Source organism: Penicillium diatomitis, assembly GCF_028827545.1.
Source record: "Penicillium diatomitis strain IBT 30728 chromosome Unknown utg000011l_segment0_segment0, whole genome shotgun sequence".
Classification (NCBI taxonomy): domain Eukaryota; kingdom Fungi; phylum Ascomycota; class Eurotiomycetes; order Eurotiales; family Aspergillaceae; genus Penicillium; species Penicillium diatomitis.
Genome location: NW_026623183.1, coordinates 197,275 through 221,766, shown reverse-complemented (window position 1 = coordinate 221,766; position 24,492 = coordinate 197,275). Strand labels below are relative to the sequence as shown.

General features: G+C 51.9%; 9 protein-coding genes across 9 annotated transcripts; 4 read left to right on the top strand and 5 right to left on the bottom strand.

Annotated features, from left to right (window-relative positions):
* Positions 1–164: 164 nt before the first annotated feature.
* Positions 165–1,768, bottom strand: N7539_007765 (putative monooxygenase; the record flags this gene model as incomplete). The annotated part of the gene is made up of 3 exons (XM_056937366.1): positions 165–198; positions 305–1,385; positions 1,525–1,768. The coding sequence occupies 3 exons, from the start codon at positions 1,766–1,768 to the stop codon at positions 165–167; spliced, it is 1,359 nt and encodes a 452-aa protein (XP_056787231.1).
* Positions 1,769–3,822: 2,054 nt separating this feature from the next.
* N7539_007764 (uncharacterized protein) lies at positions 3,823–4,770 on the bottom strand (the record flags this gene model as incomplete). Its single annotated transcript, XM_056937365.1, has 1 exon — positions 3,823–4,770. The coding sequence occupies one exon, from the start codon at positions 4,768–4,770 to the stop codon at positions 3,823–3,825; it is 948 nt and encodes a 315-aa protein (XP_056787230.1).
* A 3,349-nt stretch (positions 4,771–8,119) lies between these two features.
* Positions 8,120–9,502, top strand: N7539_007763 (uncharacterized protein; the record flags this gene model as incomplete). The annotated part of the gene is made up of 1 exon (XM_056937364.1): positions 8,120–9,502. One exon carries the CDS (start codon positions 8,120–8,122, stop codon positions 9,500–9,502), a length of 1,383 nt encoding a protein of 460 aa, XP_056787229.1.
* Positions 9,503–9,549: 47 nt separating this feature from the next.
* On the top strand, positions 9,550–12,111 carry N7539_007762 (mediator of replication checkpoint protein 1; the record flags this gene model as incomplete). Its single annotated transcript, XM_056937363.1, has 2 exons — positions 9,550–10,958; positions 11,019–12,111. The coding sequence occupies 2 exons, from the start codon at positions 9,550–9,552 to the stop codon at positions 12,109–12,111; spliced, it is 2,502 nt and encodes an 833-aa protein (XP_056787228.1).
* A 305-nt stretch (positions 12,112–12,416) lies between these two features.
* Positions 12,417–13,565, bottom strand: N7539_007761 (uncharacterized protein; the record flags this gene model as incomplete). Its single annotated transcript, XM_056937362.1, has 1 exon — positions 12,417–13,565. One exon carries the CDS (start codon positions 13,563–13,565, stop codon positions 12,417–12,419), a length of 1,149 nt encoding a protein of 382 aa, XP_056787227.1.
* Positions 13,566–14,234: 669 nt separating this feature from the next.
* N7539_007760 (RNA polymerase-associated protein) lies at positions 14,235–16,245 on the bottom strand (the record flags this gene model as incomplete). Its single annotated transcript, XM_056937361.1, has 3 exons — positions 14,235–15,008; positions 15,067–15,949; positions 16,028–16,245. 3 exons carry the CDS (start codon positions 16,243–16,245, stop codon positions 14,235–14,237), a joined length of 1,875 nt encoding a protein of 624 aa, XP_056787226.1.
* Positions 16,246–16,740: 495 nt separating this feature from the next.
* On the top strand, positions 16,741–17,478 carry N7539_007759 (demethoxyubiquinone hydroxylase family protein; the record flags this gene model as incomplete). Its single annotated transcript, XM_056937360.1, has 1 exon — positions 16,741–17,478. One exon carries the CDS (start codon positions 16,741–16,743, stop codon positions 17,476–17,478), a length of 738 nt encoding a protein of 245 aa, XP_056787225.1.
* A 305-nt stretch (positions 17,479–17,783) lies between these two features.
* On the bottom strand, positions 17,784–18,269 carry ltpA (tyrosine protein phosphatase LTP1; the record flags this gene model as incomplete). The annotated part of the gene is made up of 1 exon (XM_056937359.1): positions 17,784–18,269. The coding sequence occupies one exon, from the start codon at positions 18,267–18,269 to the stop codon at positions 17,784–17,786; it is 486 nt and encodes a 161-aa protein (XP_056787224.1).
* A 2,568-nt stretch (positions 18,270–20,837) lies between these two features.
* chsA (uncharacterized protein) lies at positions 20,838–23,952 on the top strand (the record flags this gene model as incomplete). The annotated part of the gene is made up of 4 exons (XM_056937358.1): positions 20,838–21,164; positions 21,233–23,269; positions 23,351–23,869; positions 23,938–23,952. The coding sequence occupies 4 exons, from the start codon at positions 20,838–20,840 to the stop codon at positions 23,950–23,952; spliced, it is 2,898 nt and encodes a 965-aa protein (XP_056787223.1).
* Positions 23,953–24,492: the final 540 nt, after the last annotated feature.

Genomic DNA, 24,492 nt, shown 5'->3' with positions numbered 1-24,492 from the left:
GATTTTGCAATAGCGTATTATTGCCAGCAATTAATCTATGACTACCCGCCACTTTTACGCCTGGCCAGCGATCTCATCGAAGTAGAATGACTCGTTCAGAAGTCCAGCAACAGATGAAGAGGCCTGAGTTGCGAAAGAATTGGAAGGACATCGTGGTGTCGACTCTATGCCAGCTTCGAGTCACGGGGTGTATTATCCCTGCAATACGCGGAATAAACTCGCTGGTCAGCCACAGCAAGACATTCAAAGCAATACGGCACCTCACACGTTGCAAGCGTTCGCCAAGAAGTACAAGACCACTCACATTTGTCCAAAGTACTCATCAAATCTCTCCTCCGTAACCTTGATGCAATCGAACCCGTAGATCTCCCGCTGAACATCCGCATCCGCCCATTTATCCGGCACCGGGCCCTTACCCTGCCTCAGAGCCGCAAACTGACGATCTCGCTCCTCTTTCGCCGCCCCATCACCCAGGTGCAGGGCACGACCCGAAGCAGCCGCCATTTCGACCAGAGTCTCGGCGCGAGACTTGCGAACCTTTTCGTACACGCGCAGAGCCTTGTTGATGGAGTCCGGCGTGGTGTCGGGTAATCTCGACAGGGCCGCGGCAATGACGGCACCATCCTCAATGGCTTGGGCAGCGCCCTGGGCCAGATGAGGCAGCGTTGGATGGCAGGCGTCGCCGAGCAGAGCGACATTTTCATGTACCCATGTCGGGAGGGGGTCGTGGACGCGTAATTTCCATTCGCAGACTTCGCCCTCGGGAACGTAGTTGAGCAGTCGCTTGACCATGGGGCAAAAGTCGTCGAAGACCTGCATCATGGCGCTCTTGGACCCCTTGGTCGTGTACGTGGCATTTGTGGCGGCGGCGAAGTTGGTGTCTGGCTGGATGGTGGAGAGATTGTAGATGGTGTTGTTGGAGACGGCGTAGGCGATGATATGCCGCTTGGCTCCGATCCAGCGAGTGACGCGCGTGCTGTTAATCAGGGCCAGAAGCTCCGGATCGTCTTTGAGCTTGTCTTTGTGGATCATGATTCGATAGGCGGCCTGGTTGGTGTCGCGGACACCCGTGTGCACATTGAGGCGCTTGAGCATCTCCTGACGAGCGAGCGATTTGATTCCATCCGCTGCGAGGAGGACATCGCACTCCACGCGGAAAGAGACTTCTCCTTGCTTGCGCGGCACAGCTATGAATGACGGTCGAGATCCAAATTCGACGTACTCGGCGTTGATGCCAAAGTGAAATTTGATGGCGGGTTGCTTCTTGCATCCCTCGTACAGACCCCCGGCTAATGATGCACGATGGCCTACCATGTGCTTGTACCCATATGTCTTTTCAATATACCCGAGCTCGACATGTGCAAGCTCATTGTCCGTTGCGCCGTCTACCGAATCGTTAGCTTCACCTCTTGAAATTCAGCGAGTATGTATTTGAAAAAAAAAAAAAAAAAAAAAGAAAAGAAAAATTGGGTCATCACCGGTCAAAGGGGACGAACGCAAGCCACGAATGGAAATTCTACAGACCTCGAACAGACGTCTCCGTGATATCCACGGCCTCGGCTTCTATCCTTCTCCATACACCAAGTCCATCCAGCACACGAGCCATATTTGGAGCCAACTGGATACCAGCCCCCACAAAGCCCAGGTCCTGTGCATTCTCGTAGACATCGATTGACTTGAATCCGCGTTTGGCTAGAGCAAGGGCCGTCGTCAGACCTCCCATGCCGGCGCCAATAATGGCAATTTGCAGATTTTCGAGATTCTGCATCTTTCGCGCGCTCTCAGCAAATAACCAGGCAGCCAAGTGTCTTTCAGTCCCTGGACGGTTGTTATAAGGGAAAAAAGATAGATGAAAAGGTGAGGTTGAACGAGTGAGCAAGGGTATTCGGGGGGGGGGAAAGACAGGTGTCTCGAATCAACCGGTTAAATTGATATCATGAAGGTACGAGACTGTGCGATTAGATATATTTATGTAAGAGAGACAAAGTGAGTCCATTTCTTGTTCAGCTATTGGATACGTGCACTGCCCGTCAGCTGCTATGGTATGGTAGCCTTCTCGGTTGAGTTCCAGGAATCTGATCGATGGAATGGTGGAAGCGGCTGAGATATTTGCCGCTTCTCTCCACAATTACCCCACAACTCCGGGCCGAAGGAATGGAGGGTACCTCAGTGAGTACAAACCTCCAAATGACCGGATTAGAGCAAAGTCGAAATCCTACTGTGCTCACTGTGCTGAGTACGCCGTGGTTATCATGAGTGACTGCGCAGCTGAGTCGTGTATTACCTATGGAAGTCTTGATTGTATGATAAGTGGGAAAACGATATCTGCCGTAGGTAATCTATTCCACTACGATATCGAAGATCTGACCATGGCAGTCAATTGCCTCCCACCTCATGGTCGGGTTTCTGACAGTCAAGACTCAAGAGATATAACGATCGGTCTCTATACTGATCGAGACAACAGTCAAATGGGACGTCGGCTTGGAGAGCGACTACATCAACTTCGAGCTTTGCGACTTATATACAGAATTTGGGGCGAAGTTTCCATCAGAATTAAAGTCTATGCCGTTCTTTTCCGTGACTCTCCTCCGCGAGCAACATGCAAGAGAAGAATTGCAAAAAAATGGATGTGTGAGCTGGTCGCTTCATAGCATTTGTTATGGGCTGTTAGCAGTGTCTCTGCGTGCATGAAGATATTCCAGTCTCTGGTATCATTCCAAGTACGTAGACTATTCTAAATGTAGTGCCTGTGAGGTATATACAACTTCCCAGGTACTTCTCCTACCTGTGAACAGCTCGGCTAAGTCCCACCTTCCCAATCCGTGTATCTGGATCAATTCGACGTCCCCACACACTCGCAAGCGCAGGCGTAATGTCGCCTCCTCGTGGCAGGTGGCTCCGTCAATCTCGTCCACCCTTCCAAATGGGGCGGACTAAACATGTTTCTGGGTGCCTTTGTGAACTGCCGAATGTTCATGTCGGGTAACTTGTTCCTTGTATCATCGGATGTTGGTGATTCGTCTGTGCTTCACATAAGGTTGTTCAAGCCTCACACTGGAGGTCCGGGTATTATCCGCCTATAAGATTCAGGAGAGCGGTCATTTGGTCATTCAGAGACCGGGTGCGCCGGAAATAATGTTGTACGTAGAGTACTGCCGGTGAAAAGTTCAATAAGTCAGAGCAAATCCTCTAAACGGAAGGCAGTGAGATGTAGTAATAACCTCATCTGACTTTTACACGGTATCTACCTCTATGGTCTTCTACCGCGTACTTCACAGAGCTCGATTCCGATTCCGTTAATCGGGGACATCCTGTCTTCTTTATCTGAAATACGATGTAGTCATTTGACACGGTGGCATTCTGGGACATGGCATTGAGTAAATACTACGGGGTTTTGCGCACGCCTGCCGCTTACCTTCCACTTGGTCAAGTTGCAACATCTATTGGCTACGAAAACTTTGCAAAGAGGTCAATTTGAGCGAAGAATGATTCAAGGAGGAAAGAATGGAGGAATATTGTATCCTTAGGTGGAAGAAAAATTGAATTTCCATACCAGGCGCTCAATCTGATATACAAATGTGGATCTATCATGCCATCGCAAGAAAAGGAGCAGACTCAGTGAAGGAGTTCCCAAAAAAAAGGTATGTATAACAATCAAAGAATCAGAAAGAAAGAAAAAGAAACGATGATAATCATGTGCGGGTGTCATGTGTGCGACCAAAGACAGGCGCGGGTGTAATAAGTACATGAACAGAAAAAGCTCAACATAGCGCGAAGATGGTTGCACTTCTTCAATCGAACAAATTCAGTAAATCACTCAATTTACAAGAGGCCAGCGGGGACGACGCTGCCGACGGTAGTGGTCAGGCTGGACAGGCCAAGCATGGAAAGCAGACCAGTGACAGTGCCCTCAACCTTGACGAGGAGAGCAGAGACACCATCCTGACCGAGAACACCGAAGAGCTGGTTCTGGTCGGCGTCAACGTTCTGGGCAGCTCCGGCGAGCTGAGAGACAACGGGGACCTCGGCGACAACGGTACCGACGACGCCCTGGACGGAAGACAGGTCAAGGCCACCGAGGAGGTTCAGGATGGACTGGTTGAGCTGGATGTGGAGCGGGAGACCGTGAAGATTGGTGATGGTCATGACCTTGGAGGGAAGACCGTCGCGCTTGGCAGTAGAACCAGCGCCAGACACGACACCCTCGACGTTGCCGACGATAGAGCCAACCAGGGAACCAGTCTGGCCAAGTCCAAGGCCGGAGAGGAGACCCTCGACAAGGGAGTTGACCTTGACGAGAGCAACGCCGCCAGTGCCAGTGGCCACGGTCAAGGTGGTGCCAGTGACACCATCAAGGTTGAGCTCATGGAGAGTAGGGGCAACCTGGACGATCTGACCAACGGATTGAACCACGCCTCCCAAGTTGAGACCAGCCAAAAGGTTGGCCACGGTGGGCTCCAGCACAACCTTGACCAGCTTGCCGGCTTGATCGGTGACGCCCAAGACGTTGTTGACCTTGCCGTCAACCAAGCCAGAGGCCTGGCTGGGAATCTGACCAGTGGAGACCTGTGCGGCGCCGGCGGAAGCCTGAGCACTGTAACCCTCGGTAGCAACATTCACGCTGCTGGGAAGATTCGAGATGACGGGAACACCGGAGGAGGTATAGCTAGGAGTGGAGAGGACACCAGAAGCAACGTTGGACACGACGCTCGCGGGAAGGGCGGCGGCAACAGAGGCCAAAATGGCAGCGGAAATGGCGAAGGACTTCATCTTGATGATTTGGAAAGAGTGGATGGTGCTTGTTAGAAAGCGTAAGGAATGGACGGTATAAAAACCTGCGAAGAGAGTGACTGAGCTAAGGAGCAGTGGAGATGGGAGTTGATTCCTGGGAAAAGACAAATTGAACCGGCGGTGCAACCTGCATTTATAGTGTTGTTTGTGTTCATAGGGGTATGCGACAGGAGACTGATGAGAGTCTCCAGAGTGGATTGATCGAACACCGCTTTGGAATTGAGGTTTGAAGATCGAATGCTCAGTTTCTGAGCAAGTGGATTGTCCAGCTTCGTTGATCCCCATTCGGTTTGTCCGGAGGAGTGTATAGACCCGCTCGGGAAATGAGAAAACGAGATCTCACCACGAGAACTTGAGAATCTTGTCGATTGTTCATCCACTTTCCTGGACATGAAAATGTAATTCGTGTTCTCCTAGGCCTGAAGACCCGGACAATTTCCTAGGCCTTCCCTTAGCTCGCTCGAGTAGTGAGGAAGTTCATCCCCATTCGCAGATGCGCAGATCATGACCACATTGATCCATGAGTACGGACCCTTCAGTGATTCACGCTCCTATCAAACACGGTGGATTCCTGTATTTCTGTCGACTTGCTGTCCTCTACCAAGGTGCTCAACGTGGGGCGAAAAGATGCAGTTTCGAAGACCCAGGCGCGGCTTTGCAAAAGATGTGCAATCTTGAGAGAAGATATTTGGATGTATCAGACAATCTGATAACAAGAACGGAAACCAAAGAATGTTCCCGGCCACGTCAAATTGTTTGAAGCATGAAACCCGCATGCTGATGAGCCCAGGATCGTCACTCTGCGAGTGCTTATCTTTAGGCTCTCAACCCCAAGCCTCCACCTCTTCTTGCTGAATTCGTCCGAAACTCAAGACGACGAGCCCGCTGAAAAGCGGCATGAGAAGTACCGAATCACAGTGTGATCGTCGGCAGTGAGTGGAGATGGTGGATTCTGGCGTCATTATTTTGTCCCTCGACGTGCTTGGCTGCGAGAGGAAAGTGCCTCGAGCTGTCGAAGATCTGCAATCATTCGGGGTCGACCACGTTCCCAGGGACCTTCCGGTAGCTTGACAGTCATAGCTAGTGCGACTTTTCTGATCCACAGGCTCCTCTCACTAGCCCTCGATGATCATAATCCACTTGTCTGTGGGGAAGACTGCAATCCAAGTGCGTCTTTGACCAGGAAGACCAGGGAACAAGTCCCCTCCCCGTGCAACATCGCTTGGATATGATCTTCTCATTGCTACCAAGGCTCCGTAACGGAGCTGACGGCGACGTGGTCGACAAGCTTCAGACATGTGTAGTCAGATCGATCTTGATTGTTCTCTGGAGCTTGATGGCCCATGTCAAGGGATGTATCGGATGGCCAAGCGGATGCGCATGGTCTGGTGGTCCCCACTTGATGCAATCCTGCCTTTGAGACCTCGTTCTCACCACTCCTCGACTGGGTGCCGTGGCGCAGGGTATTTGCACATCGAAACAGGCTGGAAAAGGAGCGCCAGGGTCACCAAGTGCCGAGACGCGGTGGGGCATCAAGCTCTGCGGATGACTGGGGAGCGGTTCACTGTGGAGTCGGCTTTGACCTCAAGAACGGGCCAAATCCAATACTCGTACCCCTGAAGATCTCCATTTCGCGGGAAAGTCATAGTCATACTCAGGCCTCAAAAAAAGTCCCAAACAATCAGACGGTGTTTGATGAACCAGAAAATGAGGCCAATCTTGACACATCAAAGTGTGTCCGCGATCAAAGTCGTGCAGCTCCTGCATCAGCCGGGATCCCGCCTGAGGCTTAACTTTGCGCCTCTTCGAGTAGTAGTAGTAGTAGTCATGTATGCTCTGCAGCGAACTACAGTACCCCGATCCCCGATCCCGTGTCGGTTCGGGCATCTAGAGGGTCTACCAAACCTGGCATCAACAGGATTGATCAGCATAGACTGATGGGGCAGCTCTCTTGCGCTACTCACCGTACGTTGAAATTCAAACCTTAATCGCCGTCTAGTCCGAAGCCGTTCAAAAAAAAAAACAAAGTTGCCATAGTTCTGTTTCCTGAGCTGCAGTGACGTTCAATTTTGGGTGATTTATCTGAAGTAGAGCTTCGAACCTCTTGAGTGAGTAGGAAGAGCCACCGAGACTTTCTATCTTGGAACTTTGCGTGCATCATGCTCACGTTTTGTATCGATGTCGATTGTCATCACGTACTTGGTGCAAGGTCACGATGTTCATAATGACGTCCGACTTCAATGGCTAAGTGGACGAAATTTGTGCAACCACAGCTCCCCGAAGTCTCGCAGGATATGATTTAAAAAAACGACAATCACAGTGGAGTCCTTAGGTTGAAATGATAAATTAGGAGAAGGACAATAAAGTCAACTGCATGACTCGGTCGCCTTTCAAGGAATTCTGTCAACGGGCGTGTACTGGAAGCAACCTTAACAGCTGATGACCTAAGGCTCGTTATACTTCGCGCAGCAAAGCTACAGCGACTGAGACCCAGGTAAGATGGATGGCATGGAGTTTGGGCAATGGTCGAGTGCTTGAAGTACCCCAGTAACAGCTGAGGCCCAGGGGAAGTGTTGAGATATCCAGCGTTGTATAGAATTATCCCGCGCTGTTTTTTGCAATTGAAGAGGTCCCTAAGCTGTCACCTACCTAACGTCTATATAGGACTTGTAGGTTGCCAAGTCCATTAAAACGTTGCAGTCGCCGCACAGCGGGATAGGTGTACCACAGCATATACATAGAAAACGAACGGTATGGATGTTCTATCTGGTGGAGATATATGATTCGGAACCTGCGGTCCGACTGTGAGAACGGAGATGTACGGACTCGTCCATCCCTTGAAGGAATAAGAGGCAGTTTCCACGCAATTGGCAAGATCTATGTGAAGACAGCGAGCTCGAAAGTCGCTCGCACTCTATCTAGCCAAACTTTGACGTGGAGATTGTGCTAAGTAACAGTTCACCGTAATGATTGTCTTCCAAAATCTCCAAGTCGAGGCTAGTCAGTACTTGTCTGGCCGCGCCGATGGGATTAGTATAGCGGAATAGCCACCTACACGATGGAGTCTCCAAGAGCTCATCAACTGGTGGGCTGATAACCGATAAGATAAGGAAGCTTGCGCGCGACCGGGCAACGCGAGGCACGCGCGCATTATCGCGTCGCCCACTTAACCCGTCTGCCATACGTCCTTGAGAGACTCACAGATTCGTCCTCTTCAGACCGACACCATACCTTCGATTCCAGGTCTGACGGCAATGATCTAGGCCGAAATTTTCACGTCGGTCAATTAATTCTCGGGGAATAAATACCTTACCCTTCGGCTCGTACAATGTCTACACAATCTACGCCGCGCTCGGCGCGCTCGCCCTCCTACCAGGGGAATTCTCCGCGTATCTTGACACCGGGACAAAAGATAAAAGCCATGATGGCCCAATTTGACAGCGACTCGGAATCAGATTCAGAAACGACAAAGAAAACACGATTGTCTTTATCGAAGCTGGACTTCGGCGCTAAAACCACCTCTGCCGGACACAGCAACCTCCATCATTCAGAAGACGACTCGGACGAGGATAATATGATGGTCAGGCCTAAAGGCCGCATGGCCGCCCGCATGCAAGGCGACACCGATGTATCCGCGGTCTCAAACAAGGCTCAGCAAGCATCCATCCCCCCACAGCAGCCAGAGCCGATCCGGAAAAACACAGAACCAAAGAGAAACACAAACCCACGGAGTCCATCACCAATGAGCGAATCGAGTAGCGACGAACTGCCTTCGGCAATCCCACGGCGAAGGCCCAATGCAAGAACGACACAATCTCCCGTTTCCCAACGTCACTCATCTGTATCGCCTGCACCGGCACGGTCTAGCTCACCATTGTTCGTCTCGTCGGCGGCGTCTCAGAATGGTGATATCTCCGAAAATAGAGAAAGTGAGACACTGGCAAACCCCAAATCCAATGCCAGGTTTCTTGCGCTTGTCGCCAAGAAACGTAAGGAGCGAGAGGAGCGCGAACGTCTCGAAGAGGAACGACGGGAAGCTCGACGCGCCCAAATGGAACATTTCAGCTCTGAAATCGTGTCTGGTGAAGAGACCGAAGGCGAGGATGGGAACTCAGGTCAGAAACTGAGCCAAGTCCCACGACAGCCTCGAAAGGCAAGCAAGAAAGCCTTGGAGGAAATGCGCCAGGAGACGCAACGCATGAGTCGAAACATGCAGCTGGCTCACCAGGCCCAGACGAAGAAAAAGCTCACCAAAGAGAGTTTGTTCGCGAAATTCAACTTCATGCAGCCCCCGCCCGCCCCTACAGCAGCCGCGACTACGAATTCATCCTCGACTGCGGGGTCACAGCAATCCTCAGATGGGGAGATCCCGAAGAGGCACGATAGAACACCAGGCACATCCCCTGTGTTGGGGCCGTCAGACACAGAGAAGCCCGTGCCAGCGCTCACCGAGATATCGGTACCGCAGGTAGCTGACGCTGGTGCTAAGCCAAGCGAGGCCACCCTTCTCGCGCAACCCAACAATTCAAAGTCTCCTGTCGGCGTGGATTCAGCAAAAGCTTCGGTCATGTCCAGGAAGGAGATCCGCAAGCCAGCACAGCCCGCGGTTCGCGTGCTTCTGTCACGTCAAGATGTTGCCCGACAGCAAAAGGATGACTCGGATGATGACGACCTTGAGGTTGTCACATCCCCCTCAAGGCTCGGCGGATAGCTGTGTTTGAAAATTTACCTGCACGGAAACTCGAGGAATCGGCATCGATGCTCAAATTGAAGGCTCTCGCCCACCTGACATCTCCTAGTCGCAAGCACAAAGGGATGAACTCGGCTGAACTATCTGCAAATCTACTCCTAAAGGCACGGCAGCAAGCTGCTAGAGATCGCAAGGAACGAATCGACGAGCTGAGGGCGAGGGGAATTGTCATTGAAACAGCCGAAGAACGTGCTGCTATGGAAGACGATATCGAGGACATGATGGAAAAAGCTCGCCAGGAAGCTGACGAAATTGCACGTCAAGAAAAGGCAGAAAAGAAAACCGCTCATGGCCTCGATTACGTCAGTGACAATGAACACGAAGACTACTATGAACTTTCAGGTTCAGAGGATGATGAAGGAGAAGACGGGGACGACGATATGAACGAGGCCGAGGACGGCAATAATGACTCTGACGTTGCGAACCGCACAGAGTTTTTCGACAAAGAGGCTAGCGAGGAAGACGATTCCGCCAGTGAGGACCTTTCCGACGACGACGGTATGTCTGATACGGAGCATTCGGTCGAGGCCTCGAGTGGTCGACGAGTGCGGCGGAGTCGGGTGATCGATGATGACGAAGAAGATGAGCCACAAGTGCCTACCACGCCAATGAAGCAAACAGCCGCGAATCCGCAATCGGTGCCGCAGTCTCTGCAGCGACCACTGTTCCCCGGGATGGAGACACCTGGAGACGTTTCCATGGGACTTACGCAAGCTTTCGCAGGTACCCTGGCAGACGATCAAGACGACTCAAGCCAGCAAGGCCATTCCACGATACCGTCCACCCTTCCTGACCCCGGTGGTCCTGTTCCCCGACTGCGTCATGAGGAGTCCGAGATTCTTGTGGCTGACAGTCAGGAGCAGCCCCTCGAGTCTGATTCCGTGCCTGGCTACGCTCCGAACGTGAGCAGAGTGTCCGAGTCGCCTGCTACGCACCGCTTCTCGCAATTTTCCCAAATGCCTGATCCCACACAAGATCAAGGATTTGTGTATTCGCCATTCGACCCGACCAAGCGCTTCCGTGAGACTCCACCTGTCTCGACTGTCGACACTGTTCTCGTCGGTCAAAGTCAGTCACCCGGTGCGGAACGTAAGGTAAGGCTACTCAAACGTGGCGGCCGCCCTGCGAACCTTTCAATGGTGGAAGAGGTCGAGCATGAGGATGGTTTCGAGATCAGTGCCGATGCCTTTAATGTAATGAAGAAGGGGTCGAAGAAGACGGCTGTTCCTTTCGACAAGAAGACTAGCAAAGCCAGAAACATCATCGATGAAGCTGCAGAGGAATCCGAGGATGAATACGCTGGTCTTGGAGGTGCAAGCGACGACAGCGAAGGCGAAGAGGATGCCTACGACCAGCAGATGATCAACGACCAGAGTGGAGAGACTGTCGATGAAAAGCAGCTAGCTGCGATGAATGCGTGAGTACTTTCCCGCTATCGAGACTTGGAACATGGGGCTAATGAAGATCATTCTTTCAGCTTGCATCAACGCGAGCGCGACGAGAAGGAAGTTGCCAAGCTATACAAAGACATCACCACAGGAGCCTTCCGCCGTCGACGTGGTGGCGACGACGATCTTGATCTTGATGATTCAGATGATGAACGCCGGGCTCGCCAACGCGAGAAGCAACGCGAATTTGCCAAAATGCGACGGGCTCTTCTTGCAGACGACAAGGTCGGGCAGTTGGCCGAAGATCCGAAAAAGGCCGCTTTCTTCAAAGCCATTGAAGATCGAGACGCAGACGATGACTTTGAGCTGGACTTCCTCGAGGATAAGCCCGGAGACTCCCAAAACGAAGCTTCTTCTCAAGACCCGACTAAGGATCAAAGCGAGTCAGCAGACGACGGCAAGAAGCGCAAGCGTCCTCTCGAAGTGTCTGCTGAAGATGCTACTAACCGTCCACCGCCTCATCTTCGCCGAACTCCCGCCAACGCCATGTCCAAGAAACCCGCAACCTTAGCGGAAATTCGGGAGACACTGTCATTCTTGACTGAAACTCATGATTACGACTCATTCCACGAGGATGCCTCGATTGACGACGAAGAGCCCGCTGAGGAGGAAGCCAGATCAGCGAATGGCAACGACGAAGCAATGTCCGAAGACGCTGCACCGCAATCCAAAGATGGTTTCGCGATACCTAGCCACCCTCGTCGCACACGAGGTACAGTGGTGGACCGTCTCGCTCTCCTCCGCCAAGCCTCATCCAACTCGGCTACTGCCACTAACTCTGGAGCGTCTTCGAACACAAAAATGGCCTTCCATAGCGGAGCCACAGCCGACTCCCCTGTTGGGTTCCGTCCACCTCAGCTTTTGCGCCGTATGAACACTGGCTCCTCTGCTTCGTCTAGCTCAAGCACAGCCTCTACAGGCGGCAGCCGTGTTTCCCAAGCCGCGCCCTCGGGTCCCAAGAAGGGTGGAGCGATCAATTCCTATACCGCTGCCCGTGAAAAAGAGCGTGAGAAGCAGCTTCGAATGAAACAGCGCAGTGGCGGTTCAAATATTGCCAAGCTGTTGGGAAAGCATGCTGGAAATGGATTGGGTGCCCTCGCTGGAAAGGGGCAGTGGGAGTAGGCGATCACCTTGTTCGTCCAGTGTAACGATAGCTTTGAGGTTTATGATGTCTTTTTTTCTTTCCTTTCCTCTGACTAGGCGTTGGGATCTTGGGTTGGCTTGGAGTCGCTCATGTTTCATTTCATGGGGATGCTCATTTTCCGGCGTATTGGGCTTCTCAAGGTTCTTCTCATGTCATACTGTCAATTATTGGTTTCGAACACTCTATACAACCCCAAGTGGTCAATGGAGAGCCTCCCCCTGTAAAAGCTATTTACCATGTTATTGTGCAGTTTGCTTCATCGGGTGCATGCCCCGGTGTGGCGTCAAATACTTTGCTTATAGCAAACGTTCAAGTCCAGCTTCTCATACAATGCCATCAGGGATTGAATAGTAGTAGCCGAATCTTCTGCATCACCATCACGCTGCAGAAGATAACTCTTCCAGCCCGCATCAACAGCCCCCGCATAATCTTTCTTGAAATCGTCTCCGACATGCACACAAGTCCAGCCGTCAGATTCCTCTCCCTCCATACCCGTAACACCAGATCGTGACTCAAGCCCGCGATCCTGGTGTTGTACAAACCTCCGCGCCTGCCGCTTTGCAACATCATATATCAATCGATCTGGTTTCTCGGCCCCGGCCTCATAGCTCGTAATCACCAGATCCAGGTCAACGTCCGACAGAACGTCCGCGAGCCCAGAATCAGCCCAAGGCTGGTGCTGATTCTCCGCATCTTCCTGCTCCTCGAAACCAGGTAATGCCGTACTGGATCGATCTACATCGGCACGCGTACGCCCGACCCGAAGCCCCAACGACTTGAGGACCTCGGGAACGCGATCATCCGAGTTCGATATCACGCCAAGGACAATTCGGTCAAAGGGGAGTTTCGTTTTGGATTGCACGTCCGACGAGTCACTCGCTCGCAGGTCGCGCATCTTTGCGAAAAACGGCAAAACGTCATCGTACAGCCTATAACCTCCGTCCCCCATGAAGCGGTCCAACAACTTCTCGATCATTCCACTAGGAAGCTCCAGATCACCGCGACGCGATGTAGACGTGGACGTGGACGCAGAGGACGAATCTCCATTCACTTCCTCCGCCAACACCGTCGCAAAACTCCTCCGAATCACCTCCTCCCACCACTGTCTTGGCCCCGCATACCGTCCGCGCAACACGTCCGCGCGCCCATAATTCGGATACCGTGCGGTCTGCGTCTGAAAGGCGTGTTTAAACGCAGCCTTGAGTCTGGACGGCGTGACTAGCGCTTTGGAAAGGCCGAAGGAGTGACCGATTGCGGCATATTGATCTGGGACGGGCGGACACGGGTAGAAGAGTGTTTCAAAGGCGTCGAAGGTGAGGAGGAGGGTGCGAGCTGGACGGTTGCGGTGTTGATGGAGATGCCGGTGCTGGTGACGGAGGGGGGTCTGGCTTAGTGTGCGGGCTCTGGTGGCGATGGATGTGCTGGGTGGCATGGTCGATGCTCCCGTTCTGGTGCTTGAGCGTAGGTGCTGGATTGGTGTTGTTTTGGTTATCGACACCGATTATGACGTAGAACAACGGTTCCTACTCCTTACTCAATCTGTGAATGTAGTAAGTTGTTGGTCGCGGGTGTTTTCTTGTCGTGGTTCTCAAGGGTGGATCCGTCTATCGACTTGAACTACTGTTTACTTGGAAATAATGACAGTCAATCTTAATCAGAATGAAGATCATGTTTCATATGAGACATTTTGTTTTGTCTTTTTTCGAGATTTGCGCAACACAGAGAACCATTATGAAGCTCCATTCCGAGGGTACAACAAACCCATTGCAAAGACGCTGTTCGCCGTAGAGTCATCACAAAGAACGCCGCAAAGATCCTTTTGCCAATGTGACAGATGTTGCCACATGGAATAGAGGAGACGAGATCAGATCCAGGTCAAAAAAGGAACGCTAACTAAGAGAAACGAATTTGAAATGCATGCCCGGTACAAACGTCAATTTCTTCCTGGTGAAGAAAGACAAGGCCGGGCTGCTTGAGAATAAGAAAAGAATCAGCGCCATACTAAAGTACATACCCAGTCCGACGGTCGATTTCTTCCGAACGAAGAAAGACAAAAAAGAGAACCAGGCAGCTTAGAAGGACAACATTAAGGCCGCAGGATCTAAGGGTCGAGATCATTCAAGAAACTCATCTCATCGGCCCATTCTTCACAATAGGCGCGCAAGATCTCAATGGGCTGAGGAGCATATCGGATCTTGAAGCCGCCCTTGGGTCTCTTAGCCAAGACCTTGGCCAGAATAGATGGCTTGGTCTCTTCCTTGGGCTTTTCGGGAGACGCCGCCGCCGCCGCCGCCGCCGCCGCAGCAGCAGTAGCATCCTCGGAGATGGAAGCACCCTTATCTTGGCCAGACATGTCATGGAACGTCTTGGCAACGGTGCGAACTCGCATGAAGGGATCGGGAGCGGCTTCACCACGGGCAACAGCAGCTGCGTTCTTGCGGGCAGCAGCTCGCTCCTGAAGCTCGGCACGACGTCCGTTCTCGTAGTTGAGCTTTCGGTTGCGACGATTGATCTGCGCAACACGTTCAATGTCGGAGGGCAACTCGTTCTTGGGGCGTTGTGGGGTCAGCGAAGTTCCGAAAGCCAGCTTGGGACCCTTGACCTCCTCCAGTTCCTTCTGAAGCTTCTCAACGAGCTCATCATTCTCATCGTCTTCGGCGGCCTTGATTCGACGCTCAAGTTCAGCACGACGGATAATGTTCTCGTCACGGGTGAGAACACCGGATCGTCGCAGCTTGACAGTCATCTCAGCAGGAGTGAACTGGTAGTTGATGAGGCGGTTGATATCCGCAACCTTGGCAGCCACCTGGCTCTGGGTAGGCATCGTGCCTGCTTTCTCAACTTCCAGAGTCTTTTGGTAACGATTGAACTCGGCCTTTGGATAAGGGTTAACTCGTCGTTTCCGATCAGAATTTCAAGGAAACACTACGTACCTCAGTGAAGGGAGAGTTGGAGCACAGGATAAATGGCCACTCGCGAACAGCGTTTCCGTGAGAAAGCTTGGCATATTGATCGGTAACGAAGTTACGACCATTCATTCCTTCAATGGCGTAAGGCTTGCCGGTGGTGATGCTCTTGATCAAGCACATGCGGTACACATTCTCGCCAGTCTGGGGGTCAGGTCCAATACTGAGACGGGTGTAGCAACCGGGGATCAACTCTTCAAAGCCAGGAGTGAAGCAAACTTGGGCGAAGTTGCTTCGACCAACCCGTGCGCGATTTATTTCACGCAGAGTGGCGGGGAGGTCCTCCTTAGGAGGAGATGGAGAGCGACGATTGTCAAGCACAAGGTCACTGTCTGCTCCAGCGCTTCGCTGGGAGCTTCCAGAGCCACGTCGGGATCCTTGGGAGCTTCGGCGACGCGACTGCGCAGTGTCACGGCGGCGGGCCTCAACTCGCTTGCCCTTCTGCTCACGCTGGCGCTTGTAGGCCTCCATGGCACCGGAGGTCTCGCCAACTTTGCGGCCACCCAGAGTGGTCTTCTGACGCGAGCTCTTGCGCTGCGCCTCATCGAGGCCAGCGGTCCCGGCCTTACGCTTGGCGGCAGCACGAGACTCCTCGCGACCACGTGAGGCTAGGAGACGACGCAAAGCGAGATCCTGATTGTGACGGTCGACCTGCTGGGCACGCTCGGTCAGGAGCTCTTCACGCTTGATCTCGGGCATGGCCGCGATTTCTTCCTTTTCTACGGCAGAGTAGTAGAGCTTTTCGTATGGGAAGATTGGCTTGTCTTCATTGTCAGTAAGTTCATCATCTTCAGAGTCCGATTCCAACATCGAAGCTGACCGGAGAGAAGTTTGCGATTCTGCTTCAGAGCTGCTTTCGTGGTGCCAAGTTAGCAAGAAGTTCGTCTCTTTCCTACAACAGATAATGGGCGAGCAAGAAGAAACTGACATTTCACCGTCTTCCTCGTCTGTGTGATGATTTTTTCCGTGTCGAGTAGATTGAAAATGGCCTTTGGGGCTTAGAATGTCGGGTGAGTGTTCGTGATGTGAGAAGTTGTTGGAGGAAGAAGGAGAATGTTGCGAGAAGTTGTCTTGAGGGGGAGGTGTTTGCTCTTCCTCAGAGTCACCAGCAAGAGCCAGGAGCTCCGCGTCCAAATCGTCCGCCATGTTGACAGCCTGGTGTGATTGTTTGCCTATCGCGGCGTGCTTGCTTTTGGAGCGCGTCTGCCTGGGTCTCGTGTGCCCGTGATCTCGATTTGTTTGCTCTTCAGAGAGCCCTCTGCAAGTCCACCTTGAGAGGCGATAACGACTTGATTGTTTTTTCTTTTGTTTGCCCGATCAAAATCTCTCCTGAGAGTGACTTTGGTTGTATATCCGTTTCCCTCTGGATATATTGACTCGATACAATGACTGCTCGATGACCTCACTGATCTGAGTGCGCGACGCCGTTCGACGGCTTGTGAAGCTTATGCGACAGGCAGAAAGACTCAAAAGGGATGACATTGGCCTTCGATATATGGCCTTAGCCGTCGGCGCATGACGTTCACAATAAGCGCGCGGCTGACGGCTGAACATTGTTCCGCAAGTGGCGTCTGACGGCAGCTCCGATGCATCCCTCTACAATGCCGCAATCTACACTGATCGCTCATGTGGCATACCACAATGGAAAGCTTGGCTCTGCGACATTCATCAATTGCACAGCTTCGGCGCTGCATGAGGGCATCATCTTGTCCGCTATATCTTGATTTTTTGGCTCCACACACCCGTCAACGCCAGCGCCGCTGCGCTTCTACTCATGAGTCCGCTCCGTCACCGAAGCCTCGATATATCCTCAGCAAGCAACAGCGAGAATATCTTGAGAGTGCTCTGCGAGTCAATCAAGCCGGGGAGATTGCCGCCACATTGATCTACAAAGCGCAAACACCGCAGGTGGTACGGTCACATCCTCATCTTCGACCTTTGATGAAACACATGTACGAACAAGAGGCTGGTCATTTGAAGACGTTCAATCAACTAGTGGCGAAGCACGAGATCCGCCCAACAGCGATGTATCCGGTCTGGCACGCTGCGGCCACATTCCTCGGTTGGTCCACAGCCGCTCTAGGTCGGGAGGCGGCCATGGCATGCACCGAAGCAGTTGAGACGGAGATCGGGACACATTACAACGATCAAGTGCGGGAGATTCTCTCCTGGGAAGCCGACGCCGAGCGGCGGGGGGAAGAACTGGATGATGAGTTGAAGGAAATGCTGGGGATATTCCGTCGTATCCGCGATGAGGAGTTGGAGCATCTCGATCACGCTGTGGCCAATGATGCCAAGGAGGCCAAGCCATACGATCCGCTCGTCGATGTGATTCGGCTGGGTTGTCGAACCGCTATCAAGATCAGCGAGAAAATCTAAGCTGAGTGGTAGCTCAACTCTAGTATGCTGGTTGACTCTTTCCTGTCCTACAATAATGTGTATTATAGTCATTATGAAGCCTGTATCCTAGGTACTCCACTGTACAAAATTGAGATCTCATCAGAACAAGACAGGAGCTATGCGCATGGTATTCGGGTCCGCCATTTCATACAGTTCATCGCACATTCTATGTAAAGCATCGTGTAGTCGTAGGGCATCTATGTACACCGCTTCAAATTGCAAATGCAGCCCTTCAAGTGTGCTCTATCGGCACACCAACATATCTCAGTTTGATGAGGGGCAATCTACTGCTTCTGACTCTCGAGGTGATCGACGAAGCTTTCGGAGAATCGCACAACTTGCTTGTAGACCTCTTCAAACCCATTGGCGCCGCCATAGTAGGGATCCTCAACCACTTCCCCTCCCCCGACACGGGCATGCAATTTCCCACCTCTGCCGAAATCACCAAAGAGTCGAACCTCCGCGACTCGCACATCGTCGCCGGGTGTGCTCGCTTTGCGTCGCAGGCCCGCGACGACGGAGTCCCGCATATCAAGCAAATCCTGCAGATTGGACTGGTCCATTCCCAGGAGATAGTCAAATTTCAAAAAGTCATCCTTGGTGACCTTGCGAGCAGCGTGCTTGTAATTTGTGATCCCGTGGCGGCGCAGGGTGGCCATTGTGCGACTATCGGGGCTTTCGCCGGCGTGGTAGGCAGCTGTGCCTGCGGAATCGATCTGGCCGATCACATCGTGGGACTGGGCGACATTGCGGAAGACTCCCTCTGCCATGGTGGATCGGCCTGGTGAGGGGGTTGCGCGTCAGCTGGCATACGAGAGATCAACCGACATGGTAGGTAACGGGGCTGATTTGCGTGGACAGCGAGCGCCTTGGCGTTGGCGGGGGGGGGGAGAAGGGGGGCGCAGGAGGACGCGGTTACGAACAGATGTTGCCTAGGCAGACGAATAGAACGTTGACTGGGCGCTGTGATGACGATTCGGATGCCATGGTTGGAGTATGATTATCAGGGAAATCGAAGCTAACGAGCGTGATACAACCAGACAATAGGTTGATTTGGAAAATCTCGAGATGGACGCATATGAGGGTTCAAGACCGCCTGTTGGTGGGGATCTTTTTTTGGAAGTCTGTTATCGATAGCAGCCCTGTCGTCATCGGTCTTCTAAGCTTTTGTTCGGCGGCCATTTTTGGGAAGCATTGGAATAGACTTAATACCGGACAAGTGTACTCACCACTTATAGTGGTGCAGTACTGAGGTGTCTTGGACATTGAAAGTGAGCAGTATGAACCTTCGTATGGGATACAAGCTGTTGTCCATTCTTAACATCTTCTCCAAGAACCCTGCTCAAGGGGCCAAAGATAATCATTCACTTCAACCCAGGATACTGGATCGAATTGTCCCCTCCGAAATATACTGTTACTGTGAGAAGCCAATCACAGAAAACACAGAAACCTGGTCCATTCATGGATGATCCCGTCATAACAGAATCATATAGTAGTATATATTGTATAGTTCAGTACTGTGAATTCCTACTCTCGTCCTACCACGGTCGCTAACCTCTAGCTATATTAACTGACCCTTCGGCTTATTAACCGACTAGCAATAAAATAGTATATGCATAGCAACAGTCATAAGGCTGGCTGCTGGGATACTTGATTGATTCAGATGGGCGAATCCTATATCTAGCGGTACTGATTATCATGCATCCTGCAGGTGGTTATGCAGTCATCAAGATCTCGGTCCGGGGAGTTAGGAAATCGAAGATGTAGTTCTATTCATAGAATCACCTACGTACTGATCAAAGGTTATTCTAAGTTATGGTGCCTGTGATCTGGATACGTGCAGTCACTTAGCGTAGGTAGGAACTTCCTACTAAGTAAGAAAGTACCGAGTACATGTATTTCCTAGTAGGCAGCACCGTTCCCTGATGCCGCGTGTAATGCGGGCTTGCCACGTCTAAGAGGGATATGATCATGCAGTAGCAGCATTCTTAAGCGTTAGAGCTGCCAACCGCCCGACATTATTCAAGACTGAGTTAGCGTCAGTGACAAAAAACCCAAGAATGTCACATCAAAGAACTGAGGAAGTGAGGGAATAGAATGATTTTTCTTCTTTTCGTTAGATGAAAATTCAAGGCCATGGAGACCATCTCAATTTTTGTATACATCATCAGCACGGGGACATGTATGGTGACTAAAAAAAGAAACATCGGTACCATAGGACTGTAGTAGTACCAGACTACCAGCGTCCAGAATTAACAACAATTGGTACACAGCGACACAGTACACACAAGGATTATGACCCTCTCAGAAGTACCGAATTTTGGTTCCACCATGGTTATGCTGGTACTTCCCATCCTCTGCCAGATCATGGAAGGAGCCTGGAGATTAGATCCGTGGATAGACTACTTTGACCCCGCCACAGTGTCAAGGGGCGCAGTCAGCAAGATACACAAGTAAGCTGCGACTAAGGGAAAATGTCGAGCAGCGTGGATGGCTCCCCCGTGCCTGTTGTTGGCCCAGTGACGAGTTCCTCAGTGGAGACCAGCCGCGCTGCGTTTGGGGCTGATGCTGTGCTCCAGTGACTCGCTGGAGTCACGGGATTTGCATTCTGCACCGCGCCACGGGTCGAGGTATTCAGGTACAGCAAAGTCGGTGGAATTATGGGGATCTCGTGCATTGTACTGACGTTTCTTCTCTATACCTTCTTGTGGCTTGGATCCAGCTCTCACCTTGTCCGACACTCAAACACAGCCCTTAACTGTCGATACACAGTTACACCTACGCCGTACGGCCGTAGTCCGATCCGTCGTATACAAGCCACACTCCAGTGCGGCAACTCGACGGTTCATCCACACGGGGAGTTGCGGGTCTGCGCTCGAAACTCTGATTTGTCTGTTGCCCACCTTTGCCGTCATCGCGGCCATCGGCTGGGAAGGCCTCGTAAACACCCAAACAAGAAGAGGGTGAGATCGTGGCATGCCATTCTGACCTCCTGCACCCTCCTCAAGGAGAACGAGTAATTCACCCAGAAGATTCACCTGGGTTGCTCGGTGGCCAGACTCATCTGACAGTCAACGTTCATTCCTGGATTTCACAAAGTCCAGTAGACTTGTCAATTGTCACCTGGAATTTGATTCTTTTGACGGGTGAAACGTCGAGCAGGGTTTCGGGTCCGTGTTTGGCCTTGTGAGTCTTCCTTCTTTTCACTCCGGCATGCGGGTTGCACCATTGACCTTGAATACCCGACCGACTGACTGTTCTTTTCTTCCCACCGACTAGCCACCTGCAGCGCGGGTTTTCTACGTGGAATCTCACCTGCGGCGCAAGTGTCAAAGAAGATGGCCTATAATCGTGTCGGTAAGTCTACGGCTGCCCTTCCGTCTGATACTGTGATCGCGACACGTCGCGAGAGCCCACCCGTCAATCACTTTGCGGTGCGAGAGGTTTGGCGAGCAAGAGACGCAATGGCAGAGCCTGACATGTCGGCTTCAGATCCCTTCGGGGACGAGCATCGCTCTCCCGAACGAGCTCCCATTACCCACTACGACAATCGCACACCGTCCCCCGGCCGACCACTGGACAGCTATCAGCTGCATGACAATCCTTACGGTCCTCCGGGCCACTTGCCCATTCCATCGAGCGATCGTCTGGCGGAGCAACCCACGGTGAGTTGGATCTAGCAATCAAGGCGCCATGCGACACATCGCTAATGGGACCCTCCACACCACTGCAGTACTCGGTGGAGAACGTCCACAACTCGTACGGTCACCATGAAGTCTACGAAGCCCACAATGAGGTCCAACCCTACGGTTTCTCCCAACACTATACTGTCGACCCAGAAGCTCACCATGACGCCTATTACACCCAACCTTACGAACCCACACCAACCCCCCACGATGATTATGACCTGGGCCAGTATCCGGAGGGCGGCCAGACCCCTTACGATGTGAATGTGCCTATGCTGCAGACAAACGATCCGTTTGGACCCGATCCCTACGATGCCCAATACCAGGACGAGCCACGGCCCACACCCAGTCCTGCGCCCATCAAGCGATGGAAGACCGTCAAGGAAGTGCAGCTGTTTAACGGCAATCTCGTGCTCGATTGTCCCATTGCCCCTCGATTGCTCAGCCAGGTGCCCCATGCCGAGCCCCCCGGCCGTGACGAGTTCACTCATATGCGGTATTCGGCCGCGACCTGCGATCCGGCGGACTTTTTCGAGGAGCGATTCACTCTGCGACAGAAGTTGTTCGCCAAACCGCGCCATACCGAACTCTTCATCGTGGTGACCATGTACAATGAGGATGACTTTTTGTTCGCACGCACCATGTCGGGAGTGTTCAAGAATATTGATCATATGTGCTCGCGCACCAGTAGTAAAACCTGGGGCAAGGATGCGTGGAAGAAGATCGTCGTCTGCGTCATCAGTGATGGTCGTGCCAAGATCAACCCCCGAACCCGAGCCGTCCTCGCGGGCCTGGGTGTCTACCAGGATGGGATCGCCAAGCAGCAGGTGAATGGAAAGGATGTGACGGCGCATATCTACGAATATACCACTCAGGTGGGCTTGGAAGTCAAGGGTACGCAGGTTCACCTGAAGCCGCGCTCCGGTCCTCCCGTGCAGATGATTTTCTGTTTGAAAGAGAAGAATCAAAAGAAGATCAACTCGCATCGCTGGTTCTTCCAGGCCTTCGGTCGAGTGCTCGATCCCAATATTTGCGTACTCCTGGACGCGGGTACCAAGCCCGGAAGAGACTCGATCTATCAACTGTGGAAGGCATTCGACGTAGAGCCGATGTGTGGTGGCGCGTGTGGAGAGATCAAAGTCATGCTGTCACATGGCAAGAAACTACTCAACCCGCTTGTGGCAGGACAGAACTTTGAGTATAAGCTGAGCAACATCCTTGATAAACCGCTGGAATCTGCATTCGGCTTCATCACGGTCTTGCCCGGTGCGTTCTCAGCCTACCGCTTCGTGGCTCTTCAAAATGACAAGAACGGACAAGGTCCGCTCGAGAGATACTTCCTGGGAGAGAAGATGCACGGTGCCAACGCTGGCATCTTCACGGCTAATATGTACCTGGCCGAGGATCGTATCCTGTGCTTCGAAATCGTGTCCAAACGCAAGTGTCGCTGGCTGCTGCAGTATGTCAAGAACTCCACGGGTGAGACTGACGTGCCGGATCGCATGGCCGAGTTCATCCTCCAACGGCGACGTTGGCTGAATGGCAGTTTCTTCGCTGCTGTCTACGCCATCGCCCATTTCTACCAGATTTTCCGCAGTGATCACAGTTTCCTTCGCAAATTCATGTTGATGATTGAATTTATCTACCAAACCATTGCGATGATCTTTGCCTGGTTTGGTATCGGCAACTTCTTCCTCGTCTTTCACATCCTTACGACCTACTTGGGCAGCGACGAACTTCTCGGCACTGCTGGTAAGATTCTTGGTATTGTCTTTGAATGGCTCTACCTTGCGACACTCGTCACTTGTTTCGTGCTGGCGCTGGGTAATCGGCCTGGCGGGTCGAACAAGTTCTACATGACCATGGTATACTTCTGGATCTTCATCATGCTGTATCTGTCATTCGCGGCAGTCTTTGTCACGGTGAAGTCCATACAGAAGGAAGCGTCCTCCAATCACTTTTCAGTCAGCGAGCTGTTTACCAACAAGACCTTCTTCTCGATCATTGTGTCCCTTGGTTCGACGTATGTGATGTGGTTTGTTGCCTCGTTCATCTTCATGGACCCGTGGCACATGTTCACGTCGGTATGTTTCATATCCATTCTCAAAATATGCCCCCGAGATCGCTAACATTCGTGTGTGTGTGTGTGTGTGTGTGTGTTCCAGTTCATTCAATACATCCTCCTCACCCCGACTTATATCAACGTGCTCAACATTTATGCCTTTTGTAACACCCACGATATCACGTGGGGTACCAAGGGTGACGACAAAGCCGAGAAATTGCCTTCCGCCACGTTAAAGCCTGGCGGTAAAGTCGACGTCAACATCCCTCAGGACGACGGAGATCTCAACGCGCAGTACGAGGCGGAGCTGGCCAAGTTTGCCACCAAGCCTCCCAAAGAAGTGCAGACCGTTTCCGAGGAGGACCGACAGGCCGACTACTACAAGGGCTTTCGAAGTGCCGTTGTGTTGGCATGGGTCTTTTGTAACTTTGCCCTTGGAGCTGTCGTCTTGAGTGCTGCCGGATTAGAGACCTTTGACAACACGACAAAGACGAGTAGCACCAACCAGGACTATACTCAGAGCCAGCGATCCTTGATCTACATGGAAGTTGTGCTTTGGTCTGTGGCTGGCTTGTCCATGTTTAAGTTTGCTGGGGCTATGTGGTTCTTGGTGGTTCGCATGGTAAGTACATGCTTTTCTAGAGAGTAGCTTTATCCTGCCCGCCACACAAACTGACTCCGTGACTACAGTTCCGAGGCGTTTGATGGTTTCGCATTCCTTATCTTTCATATTTGGACCGACTGTCGTGCCTTCATTCAGCATTGCTCCGCGACTTGTGTCAATTTGTTTTTATGTCGTGTATTCTCTCCCCAACCCCCACATGTTCAGTGTTGGAATGAAGCGTTGTATGATTTTCCATTGATACTTCTCGGCGGGTCCGCTCTTTTATCGGAATTTGATATGATACATATGAGGATGATGGAGGTTATTGGGAGGTTGGGCGAAAAATGGACTGGGCCATGTATTATACATGTGATGAAATGATTTTACTGTTGTTGCCTTTTTTGTTCTCTATTTTTCGCAGACCTTGATCATTGTTGTGTATTTAGCCGTGCAGATGCCTGGCCTGTTGATGAGCATCGGAGAAATTTCCGAGGCACTTCTGGTGGAGGCCGGGTCTCACAATCTATCTTGGGTTCTGTTTAATACTTTTTCCGAGGAGTGAAATCACATACTGCTGGTATATACAAGCGATCTCTATCCATATGATACGATGCCATCACACACTGCTGGTATGTACCAGA